We start from the raw sequence: 12,716 nt of genomic DNA, 5'->3' as shown, positions 1-12,716 counted from the left end.
TTACGAAGATTTTCCTGCTCTCCAGAGTTTTCATCCAGGATCCTCTGTGCCGTCTTTAAATCCGCCATAATCTCCTTGAGTTTTCGTTTCAGAGATATTTGAGAGGTTTCTAAAAGACGCCCCTCATCTCTGGTATTTTCATATTCGCGCTCCATATTATCAAGTTCTGCACGAACCGACTCATGTTCCGCACGGAGTTCTCTGTTTCGGCTGGCTGCCATATCATATTTTGCTTGCAGGTTTCTATCCCAGCAAGCATTTGCACACGACTTGGATCGCTCGAGCTTACTACGAAGACATTCCACGATATGTTTTAATTCGCKGTTTTCYTTCTCCAGTCTGTCCAAGCCGTCATCAACAATTGTTTCTTGAAAAATGCTGGCAAGCTCGCCCATCACATCTTCRTCTCTACCTTCTTCTCTAGACATTGTTKTYRTTBGTTGCTCTAAAGTACAAGGATGTRAAATWGATTTTYGGTCTTCTGACATGTAGRTCAAATGAGTTGCTCTGTGGAACTTGGTATTAAAGGGTGATGTATCACAGTCATCAGTGATGTCATAGTGCATGAGTGACATCACTGGTTCATCAAAGCCWCTAAAAGCCTGTTGTGTGTGGGTGTGTGTAGGTGTGTATTCTGTATTTGATGCATTGTGGGAACCATTTTCCTGGCACACACTACATTATGGGAACTCACTGCTCCTAAAGAAGAAATGCTGTTTTGGGGTTAGAGGTTTAGGTCCAAGGTGTGAATTAAGTTTTGGTTGGCTGTAGAAATGAATGAAAGTCATTGGAAAGTCTCCACAAAGACAGCGAAACAAACGTGTGTGTGTGTGTGTACCAGGTTTTCATATCCTTATGGGAACCTATTTCTGTCTACAATGTGGGGTTATGGGGACCATTGCACCTTGTGGGGACATTTTCCTGGTCCCCAAGAGGGAAATTGTTGTTTTTGGGTTAGTGGTTAAGTCTGTGATGGCCAATGATCGCCGATCACAGATCATACACTTTTTCACTGAAATCGGCCGATTATGATCGGTGGCCGATTGATCGGCACACCTCTAATTAATGCATGAAAATGTCTCGTATTTTTCATTTTTATTTTCTGTCTGGTTAACAAGATAAAATCTAAAAACTATCTTTCATTACATTTATTCTATATGGATTATCAATATATATTTTTGCCTATATTCAACAAGGATAAGTAATAATCAAAGTGTTTTCTTTTAAAAAATGGATAAATCTTCCAACCCAAAGCAGGGAAATCGGCTTCAGGCTGTTTAGTATGGCTGCAGTTTCTTACAGCTTCCATAAATAAAAGTGTCTTATCTTTTCCACTTCATCATTTTGGGTTTAAATTGTTCTGGGAGGTTTTAGATGAATGGTGTGAGCAATCCCCACCGTCTCGCAGCTCCTTGTTCCTGTTTTTACCTCCAGACTGTGACCAAGGGAAGGAAAACGGAGTAAACGCTGTGGATTAATTTGGCCAAGGTCGCTGCACGACCTCCTTCTGGAGGCAGCGATGAGTGACGGCGCCGGATCCCACTTTTACATGAACAAAACCGTCCTGATGTGAAAAATAGTCCAACATCTGGATATCAGAAGTTTCTAAACATGATTTAGGTTTCAGTGAAACTATAAACTATACCCCATAGTTAACAGGCTTTCTTCATTTGCTGTGGGTAAATTGTTGCTTTTAATTTGTAAATTTTTTTTCTTACACTTTTCTCCACTTAACTACCTCTCTATATTTCACCATCATTGGCTCATCACCATCACCAGGAGGCAGATTGAGATTCCCAGGTTCAGGTTTTTTTGTCAAACGTCCAGAGGAGGAGAAGGTGAAGCAACAATGTTTGATCAATTTCTCCTTTTTTTGGCAAAGTTTTGACTAGATTTAACCTTTTAACCCTCAGTCTCAGCATGATGCTCAGGAAGAGAGCAGCAGATGTCACGGTCGGCCAACCATGTGACCCGTCAGCTCTTCAATTTGCGAAACCCCACAAAAGGCGTTAAACCCACCAGAACCGCACACAGTAAAAAGCTCAGGCAGGATCCAAACGACCGATCTTAGAACTACGGGAGGATCAAACTCCATTCATTCATTTTAGCTTACAGAAAAAGCGCCAAGCCGCCAAATAAAAGAAACCTGACCGATAACCTTTAGGCTTTGGTGTGACCTTTGACCCCCTCAGACTCACACAGATGTGTGCTACTTACAAGATGTTTTGGCACAAAAGATACATTTTTCTCCACAATTTAAATAAAAAAAACTGCTCTTTTCTTTTTACTTAAAGGAAAATCTCAAGTGCAGAGCCGTGCAGCCGTACAGCCATGCAGCTATGCAGCTGTACAACTGTACAGCCGTGCAGCCGTGCAGCCGTGCAGCCGTGCAGCCGTGCAGCCGTGCAGCCGTGCAGCCGTGCAGCCGTGCAGCTGCAGGCGCTGCTGCTTCTAACCCCAAATCCAACAGATTTGCAGATGTTTACTAATTTCTCCTGGCTAGTCTGAAGGAGCTTCTACACAATAAAAACCAACCCAAAGTTTCGGGGAGTTAACAGAGAAGAGCTGCTCTGTAAGATGCAGCTCTGAGGCGGAGCTTCGTCCTGGGAGGCGGGACTAGGTCCACCCAGGTGTTACTCACAGCTGGATGGTTGCCATGGAGATGAAAGGTTTTCTCAAACATGCATGAAGGAATCAAATCAACATGTTCCTGATGAATGAATAAAAATGATGTAAAGTTTAAAAAAGTCAGTTTTACACAACACTGGCCCTTTAAACAAACATTTTGTTAAACTGTGAGCTGGACTCAGTTATTGATGATCAGATGGTTTTCAAACTTTTTCTATTTAAATTCCGTTTTGACATTTTAAAGTGATCGTGACTTCCTGCCTGCTTGGAGTCCCGCTGCTTCTCACGGTTTATTCCTGGCCTCTGGTACGTTGAAACGTTTGATCGTGATCTGAGGCGTCTCCTAACGAGGAAAAGTCCATCACTGTCAAAATCTGGCAGCAAATGTTGCTTAAAGAGAGAGCAGGAAGTGATGGACGCCGCTGGGCCGAGCGGATATTTCAGTCCAGCAGAAATTCGCACGACAAGAAAAAAAAAAAAAAGAAAACATACTGTACCTCGTAAATGTCAGATTTTAATCTGGATTTAATGAGTTTTACAGAATCTGTTTACATTCAGGAGGGAAACATATGAACGAGCTTTCAGCTCTGAAGCTGAAGTTACAAACAAAAATAAATATTTTATTTCCTAAATTGACCTTAAGGCACAGTTTTGACCTCCAGACTCAGAAATAAACCACCCAGCAGGATGAAAGGTTCGTTTGAAGCTTCTGGTCGTCTGTGACCTTCAGTGAAACTCGGCCGTCAGCAGATTAAACATCAGCTTCATTTCAAACGCTGAAAACGAACCCAAAGTTTCAGCAGCGATGACGGATTCTTCTGATCGAGATGCAGCAGCGACTGCGTCAGCAGAGAACCGACACGTCATCGCAGGAAAACAGTTCAGGTTTTACGTCAACGAGGAGAAAAATGCAAAATCCTGCAGGAAGTTAAAGTCGGCCTTTAATAAAACTGAGCTGGTTCCTGTCAGACAATAAAACACCTGATGAAGGACAGAAATACATAAAATATCAAATAAAATGCAATAAATAAAGCAAACAATAAAATAAAGACATAGAAGCAGAAATTTATAAAACAAAAGTTAAAGAGATGGTGACTAAATGATAATAAAATTACTTAATATAAAATTTAATTAAATGAAAATGAAGTAGAGAACAAAATATTTTTTTATAAAACTAAAGCAGATGACTTAGTGGCTAAAATTACATAAAATAAGATTAAATTAATGAGGGGAGCAGGTTCTTTGATTAGTTTGCTCGTTTGACGTGAAAACGAACAACAGCTGAAAATTTAACAAATGTTGACATTTTGTTCCTGAATTGACCTGAATCCACTGGAAAACACAAAGATGCTGCAGTCAGTTATAAACTAATCAATACTGGAAGAAATCCTGTAAAAAATAAATATTTATATAAATAAATCTGGGGTGAAGGTTGAGAAGTATTGACCTGCTTTTTATCGATCTTCAGTGATTGGATATTGATTTGAAGTTGGTCGTGTTTGCCTTGTGAAGCATCTTCAGGTGACATTTAGTGAAAATTGTTGGTTTGACTTTTAATTAAACTGAAACAAACAAACCTGGACAAAGACCCAGTTCATCAGGTAAATGTTCCCAGTAAGCAACTGGAAACCAGTTTGCTGCTCCTACTGGATGTTTTTCCATTTATTAAAACAGTTTTTGGCTTTAATAATTAATAAATGCTTTGCTGACGGCAAAATAATGACCTGAACACATCAGAGCCAAAGTTACTATAGTTAACTAAGTTAAAAATTAATTAATAAATGAAAAAACATTTTCAGCTGAATAAACTGTAATTAATGGGGAAAAACTATATTATCTGTATATAAATCTAACTGAAACATAGATAAAATATCCTTTTGTGTTTATTAAATGTTGACAGCCTTTCAGACTGAAGTGAAATTTAGTTTTAGTTTCCATAATCCTGCCCTTGATTACATTAAAATGGAGACGGCAAAAGTTGTTCAATAATAATTGAATCCATTTTGGAAAATAGTATTTTTTGTTAATTATTTAAAAACTAAAACTGACACAATTAATAAAAACAAAACTAAAAACTTCACTAATAAAAACTAGAAAACTCACGTAAAGCTAAATAAAGCTAACTGATCAGACAGAAAACGTCAGGAGAAAATTAAACTAAACTAATAAAAAGTTCAAATCTATTATAATCCTAATCAAATCTTGAGATTACAATCCCAACTCCACACAGAGCCACATAATCTGAATCGTTCGTATTAAGCCTAACTGGTTTAAATCTTAAAGTTGTGTTTTTAATATTTTTCAGTAAATCCTGCGGTTTGTTGGGTTTGTTCTGCAGCTGCGGCTCATTTTTCTTCTGAAGGCGACAGAAGCTGCAGCTGGAGGTCGCAGCGTCCTCTGAATAATCGGCGCGTTGGTGACGTCAGCGTCAGCCTCCGCTGTCAGGCGCAGATTTATCTCCGGCTGCTGGTTTTATACCAATTCAGATGGAAAAAAAAACAAACAGAAAAAGTTTCTCTTTACCTGATGTGGATCTACGGCTGGATAAGGAGTGAATATGCTCAAAACATAAATAACTGAATTTAGGTAATTAATTTAGAAGAAAATACTTCCCTACATTCATTAATTCTTAGTTTCTTGGCAGTAATTTTCATTAACCAACAGTGAATGAAATTGAAACTTATTTTTCACCTTGAGTTTCTGTTTCCATGATATCAACTCTGATCTCAAAATCCAACATGGCTGCTGTGATAAATCAGCCACATTTATTTAAATAAAGCATGAAATTTAAACTTAACTTTATGCTATTTAGTACGGACGAAGAATAGTGCCTCTAAAGAATTTAATCCTGACTTCAATCTCAGATTTATGGTGAAAATGTCAGGATTAAGAGATTGAAATGAGAATTTAAAATGACTATAGTGAATTAAAAAAGTCACAATTGTGACTTTTTTCTCATGATTATTACTTTTGTTTATTTACTCATTTTAACCTCAAAATTCTTACTTCATTCTCACAATACTGACTTTTTCCCAGAATCTTGACAAAAAAAAGGATTAAATTCAGAAAAATTATTTTAAAATTTCTTTATAAAAATAAGAACCCTGTGATTAAATCTGAAATTGTGTTGTGGAATAAAAGTAAAAATTCTGAGACTAAAGTCAAAGTTCTGAGAAAAAAATGTAGAAAACAAATAAAATTTGGAATTTTTTGGAGAAAAAAAATCTCAGATTAAAATCAAAATTTTGTGTGAAAAGAAAAGTGAAAATTCAAAAATTAAAGCTAGATTGTGAATTAAAATCAGAATTATTTTTTAGCAACTATTTTACTGTAATTTAGAGTTAAAACTCACAACAGCATTTCAGTGTTGATCTGTATAAATAATCTTGTCTTTCGGTCAGTTTTGATTCATTGCAGTCAAACTAACCAAAATAATCTTTATATCTTTAAACTGAAATCCTAAAAAACTTACATGATATGAAAAACTTTTCATTGTGAGCTTTTTATACGGAAGAAAGCAAATCAAACATTTACTTTGATTTTTCTAACAAGATTCTTGTTCAAATCTGTTGCTTTTTTCTCAGGCTTATGACGTTTCGTTGGGTTTCCTCACTGAATCTGTTGTTTGTTCAATCTACTGACAAGTCATTCAGTTTTCTGTCACTTTTAAAACATTTCTCTTTAAAGGTGAAAGTTACAAATCGCTGCTCCAGAAATACATATTCAAGATGTTGTCTCCCATTTAATCTAGAGTGAACTCCCCGTGTTTAATGCTGTTATTTTTGCCTTAAGCTGAATGTTTCGGTTCGTCTCTCTCTGGACGCGCCGTCGGAGGTGCAGCGGCTGAGATAGGAGCTACCATGACATTTAGCCGTTAATGAAAGCCGAGATGAAAGCAGAGACCGGAGCAGCCGAGCTGCAGGTCGCAGCACGATGCAAATCAGACGAAGAAAAGGGCACAAAGCTTTTCCTCCTGCGTCATTATTAAGCTCAGAGCTGACCTGAACCAGCTGCTGTTAGCAGGACGCGACTCCATCGATTCGTATGATAAACAGAAACTCCTGAGGCTGCTGACCTTTGACCTGCTGCCTTTGTTTAATGAGCAGGTGGAGACAGGGGGATTTCTCTGGTCGTTTCCAGGTATTAGACGGATCCCTCAGAGGATTACTACAGCTTTTAATTAATCTTTTTCAACCTTTTTCACAAAAAAAAAACAACTTTCCTCAGAGTTTAATTATGGTCTAGAAACATTTAAAGTGACACAATAACTTAAATAATGCAGTTCGGATCCGGTGAAATGACACGTAAAGCAGCAAACCATGAAAAACTATAAGAGGCAAAGCATCGTGATGAACAACTAGATCGAGAAAAGACATAAAACTGATCAGCACAGACAGAAAATAACCAAAAGATTACAAATAAAAGCAACAATAGAAACAAAAACATTAATAATTACAATAATTAATTTATTGGTAATTAAAGAAATCAAATAAGAGTAGAAATAAAAGACAGAATTACCCACACAGATCAATTCTCACCAAAACAAAGACATAAATTACACACACAGAAAAATCAAAAACTAAAATAAATAGTCATAGGAAGCTCCTGGCAGAGTTTCTATTAAAAATATCGTAATAAACTTTAAATAAATACTTTTCAGTAAAAGAAGAGCTTGTAGAGCTTAAAATAAGAGCTTAATATTAATAAAAAGTTCTAGTTCCACTGACAAGGGGCAGAGAGCAGTTACCTAGCAACCCCAGCCACGCCCAGCCTGTAACCTAGCAACCCCGGCCACGCCCAGCCCGTTACCTAGCAACCCAGTTCTAGGTCCCCTGGCAGATTATTTCACTTATAAAAAGAAATTTTTCCCATGTTATAAATTAAATAAACTCCCTGTGGAACTAGCGCTTTTTCTAAACAATAATAAGGAATTTTTCACTTAAAACAAGCTTCTATATTTTATTGAAAAGTCACTTGTAGGTTAATTTTGTCTTATTTAAAGTGAAGTAAGATATTTACACAAGAAACTAGACAGAAATACTTGGTAATATTTTGTGTTTTTGCAGTGTATGATTGAACCTTTCAGCAACAAACACTTAAATTTTTTTTACAAAGCACGGTGAAGGAGCTATGATGCTGTGGGCTCGTTTTTGGAGCACAGTGAGCGCTTTAAAATATCAGAACATTCTCAATAAAACTCAGGTGGCCTCCACATCTTATGATCAACACAGAAAGGTTTCAGCTGAGCCGTTTCTGCTGGTTCTCGTCATCAGCTGACCTTTGACCTCCACATATACATCAGATCAAGGTGTTTAATGGTAACTCAGAAAAGCTGCAGACCATCAATCACAGGACGACACAGGGTCACGGTTTATCTGACGAGCCGAATACATGAATAATCTGAGTGAGGAGCAGCAGACGAGGAAGAGGAGGAGGAGGAAGAGGAGAAAGAGGAAGAGGAGGAGGAGGAGGAAGAGGCAGTATAAATAAAGGAGTGGGAGAAGCTGGAGCTCACGCAGAAAACTTGAAGACGGAAACACCGATAACCGCAGCGGAGCCGCAGACGAGGAAATCGAACATTTTTCTCATCAGTTTTTAATTATTTTCCACATTTAAAGTAAATTTCTGCCTTATTTAAAAGTTTGGTAGTTTGGTAGTTTGATGGTTTTCATTTCAGTTTTTGATTTTTTTAGGTGTCCTCACTGTGGAGATGGAGAGCCTGCGAGCGGTCGTCTACCTGTCCATCTTCCTGTCAGTGATGTCATCCATTTGTCAGGGTGAAAGGTCAACTGAGGGTCAGCTGCCGGCGGCACCGGACGAGCCGACCTTTGGATTTGAACTGGTGAGTGTTTCCCTCACCAGGAGGTTTTTTAATGGTTGGATAAATGGGCATCAGAGTTCAATAAAGTTGTTTTAGTAGAAAAAGTCAAATCCATTGATACATATKGATAATATAATAAAATATAAGTAAATATTGAAGCTCAAGTTTATTGTAGCAAAGTTTTTAAAAGTAAATAATGTTGATTTTAAGCTGCATGTGATATTTAGTGCAACATGTACATAAATACAGCATTTATAAAAACATTCAGGCTTATTCTGAGTAAAATTATGTTAAAATTATTGTTTATTTATTATATTTAACTACTAAAAAAGACAAAATAATGTATGTTTAAGCTCAAACTACACAAGAAACTGTAAAAAGTTTCTAAATAATCAGCTGTCAAATGTAAAAATTAAAATAAATAAGAGAAAATGGAGGATTCTGTTGTTCCTTTGAAAAATGAAGGTAAATATGAAATAAAATTAATAAATGTAAAGTAAATAACTGTGACAAAATGGTAAAACAGTGACTTTAGATAAAATATCTAAACACAATATCAATAAATAGTCAATAATAAATAAATATTTGCATGAACTTAGTGACAGAATTTGAAATTGGTGCTAAATATTTGATTATTTCAGGATATCAGGAGGTTTAAAAACACAATTAACTTATTTTATGATCAAAAAGCTGAACTGAATTAAAGATAATAAAGATTCAGGTCCAAGATTTAAAACTGGTGGTTTATTAGTTTCAGAAACATTTAGTCAATGCTGATGATAAGGTCAGGAAATGTCATTGAAAGGTCATGGTGGTGCATTCGGATGACGCAGGAAAACTCAGAGACGCTGAGAGGAAAACAAAATCCCTCTATGGTTTATTTTACCGTTTTATTCAGGTTATCATTTATAGGGAAAACGCGTCTTTCTGTTGTTTTTATATGAACTGCTCACTATTTCACTCACATTTTCTTTATTTGTTTATGTTACATTTTCTAAACCTACTGAAAATAACTTCAGGTAGATAAAACAGAACTTAGATAAATTAAATATACTTTCTGTGTTAGTTTGACAAAATCCATATACTTTCAATTATTTTAATTTTCTTTTTATTCTCACTCAACTTAAACAAATCATGTTACTTTACGACAATTTGCTATCAAATCTCTTAAATCAACTAATATTCTTTTATCTGGATTAACTAAATTCAAACATCGACAGGCTCCAAGGAAATTAATTCATTTGGTTTAATGCAAATTGATCTTCTTTGTTTAACACCATAGAAGAAAAAGAATATCGATTGACAAACAAGAACAGACTTTCACTTTTAAAGTGCGTCATATTTGGAAAGGTTAAGCCTTAGTGAGGTCAAATAAATATTAACCCTAAAGGGATGGAAATGGTAGATTTAATGTTTGTATAATAAAATAAAATATTTCAAACAAACAGTTTACGGTTTAGTCTTGAGTTTTAGCCATTACAGCCAGCCTCTTGTAGTTAGAGTTATTAGTTAGCTTGCTAGCAGTTACCTGAAGCTGTTGCTAGCTTGGTAGGAGCTAGCAGTTTATTAAGCAAACTGTCAGCTCCAGCAGTTAGCAGGGAGTCAGTTATTAGCTAACAACACCTGCTATCTAGCTAAGTTTCCATTTTTAAGTCCTGGAGGTGGCAGTTACCTTAGGTAACTGTTAGCTTGTTAGCAGTTAATTTATTAAACAAACTGTCAACTTCAGCTTAAGATAACTGCTAATTCTGGTGATTTGTCAGTTGGCTCATTAGTAGCTAAACTAACTTAAACTAACGTAATTCAAGTATTTAACTGTTTGCATGCTAACTGTTAGCAGTTGGCTTGAGCTAAATAGCTTGGGTGAGAAGAATTACAATCAATCAATCGATCAAGTTTATTCAGCACATTTCAGCAACCTGGCAGTTCAAAGTGCGTTACATCATAAAAAGATGTTGGTATTTAGCCTAAAGTAACCTCTAATTTAAACACGTAACTGTGAGTTTGTTAGCAGTTAATCATTTCTGAAACAAACTACAAGCTCTAGCAGTTGGCTAAGAGTTAGCAGTTAAATTGAGTTAACTGCTAACTCTGGCTTAGCGTTAGCATCTGGCTACATGTTAAGCTGTTAACTAGTTAGCTAACTGCTAACTAGTAGCTACAATTTTAACATGCAAGTTTCCAGCAGTTAAGTTAACTGTTAACTCCATCTCTTAGAAAATGAAAATTAGCTAGTTAGCAGTTAACTACTACTACTACTACTAACTGAGGCACTTAATTACACACCTTAAAACTATAACACTTTTTTTAAAATAAATGTAAATTGTCCAAAAGAAACGTAATATAAGGAAATATAACAAAATGACTGTAAAAGCCTCCATTAGCAGAGTTGTCCTGCCGACAGACTCACCCTGAGCTGCCATGTGGCCAGAAACCGTCAGACAGGTGTGAACGTCTTATTTGTGTGAACGTCTTATTTGTGTGAACGTCTTATTTGTGTCGCTGACGGCGTGTCTGTGTCTGGTTTGCGTGAGCAGGCTGAAGCTCTGCAGGGTCTCCTGGACGAAGCTGACAGCAGAGTCGGCCTCTCCGTGGAGAAGAAGGCCAGCGTCATCCCCAGGGTGAGAACATGACTGACGGCTCTCAAACCGCACACGGCAGCTGCTGCCGCCAACATCAGCATCACTGAGCACAACCAATGTTGGCTTCAACCAAGCCTGGGTTTGATGTTCTGTTATTTTCTGAGGCGAGAAATATGATTTTATTAATCAAAATATCAATCAGATTCATTTGTGCAGCGTCAAGTTGGTTCAAAGTTCATGAAAAAGTCACAAAAAACACAGATTTGAGAACAAATATTACATTTATATGAAAAACATGGGTAGATATCATATCATGCATGTTGGCCAATATAGTAAAAAAGTCTCAAAACAATTCATATTTTTATAAACTAAAAAGATTGATGACAAAAAGAATAATTTCCCCTTTAGTTTTAAAGTCACTATGTCTGTTGCTYTAATTAATTATCAGAAGGAAATCCAGTGTATCATCTTGTCTAATTAATTTTTCTTTCTAACAATGTCTGCAGTCTGTTTGCACCAAACACAACAAAAACACAGGAAATCCTGGTGTTAAAACTCTGCTTTAATTAACTCAATAAAATGGCAACTTAAATCAGATTAAATCAGATTAAATCAGATTAAATTGGGTTAAATCAGATTAAATTGAGCCTGCTGTGTGTCCTGTCAGTGCGACGTGGGCGAGCGCTGTGCGATGAAACACGGACCTCGGATCGGCCGGCTCTGCGACTGCCTGAGAGGAACGGCCTGCAACACCTTCTTCCTGCGCTGCTACTGATCGTTACTTTTGTCCTGAGAGGAGGTGAAATCTAATCGTTAATCTATAATCGGGTCAAWYGGACCCGGTCCTCACAGATAGAAGAACGCACTGACTCTCTCTCTCCTGTTCGTCTCAGTGTTTTTGGTTTAAAAGTTTCTGTCTGTAATTCAGATTCTTTTGTTTCTGTTAGTAAAGATTTTTCACAAAGCTGCGTTACGGAAATGATTTTATGATTTTCTAATTTATTCACCTGATGAGTCAAACACAAACTTTTGTTGTCAGATAAATTTGAAATATGTCTTAAACACATAAATGTGGATTATTGTATTTATTCTTGAAGCACAGCCGTAAACATTTAGTTCAGGTTGTTTGTCTTTCTCTGTTTGTTGTAAATTATTTTTAAAGTATCTGAAATTCAATGTCTACTTTACGTTTACTGTTTGTTCTCTGGTATATAAAGTTATTTGAAACAGATGTTGTTCTTTATCTGCCTATTTGTATGTTTTTTGTCCGTGAATCTTTATCGTTTTTGCAATTAAATAAATGGTGGTGTACCACAGAGCTCAGTACAAAGACCTCTGCTTTTCTTCACTGCTTTGTGTCGTATTAAAATGTCATTTAAATTTACATGCAGATGAAGATCTGCTGGATGGTTGTTTACTGGTGTTAGGTAATAGTACTGGAAACAAAAACACAAATAGATTCTGTGTTTAAACTCCTTGTTTGTTTAACTAAAGTTAAGAGAAAAAAAGAACATAAAACAGATTTAACTCGTATATCCAGTTGTAAATGTAACCATATGGCAATTCTGAATAAGAAAAATATACATCATTACCCTTTGTAAACATGGCTAAAACCCAGACATTGTGGTTTTTACAATATTAACAAAAAATGTGTTTGGAAAAAATGTTTAATTCTAACAAGTTAG

General features: G+C 36.3%; 1 protein-coding gene across 2 annotated transcripts; it reads left to right on the top strand.

Moving 5' to 3' along the window:
* Positions 1-8,139: 8,139 nt before the first annotated feature.
* cart4 (cocaine- and amphetamine-regulated transcript 4) lies at positions 8,140-12,363 on the top strand. Of its 2 annotated transcripts, none has more exons than XM_008422265.2 (4): positions 8,140-8,245; positions 8,322-8,470; positions 10,987-11,070; positions 11,699-12,363. In XM_008422265.2, the coding sequence occupies exons 2-4, from the start codon at positions 8,339-8,341 to the stop codon at positions 11,804-11,806; spliced, it is 324 nt and encodes a 107-aa protein (XP_008420487.1). In that variant the 5' UTR covers positions 8,140-8,245; positions 8,322-8,338; the 3' UTR covers positions 11,807-12,363. The 2 variants fall into 2 exon arrangements, with proteins under 2 accessions (XP_008420487.1, XP_008420489.1); XM_008422267.2 differs by having other exon boundaries at positions 8,143-8,245; positions 8,339-8,470.
* The last annotated feature ends 353 nt before the right edge of the window (positions 12,364-12,716 follow it).

Source organism: Poecilia reticulata, linkage group LG11, assembly GCF_000633615.1.
Source record: "Poecilia reticulata strain Guanapo linkage group LG11, Guppy_female_1.0+MT, whole genome shotgun sequence".
Classification (NCBI taxonomy): Eukaryota; Metazoa; Chordata; class Actinopteri; order Cyprinodontiformes; family Poeciliidae; genus Poecilia; species Poecilia reticulata.
Note: the sequence above shows the minus strand (reverse complement) of the source record. Positions and strands in the feature narration are given on the sequence as shown.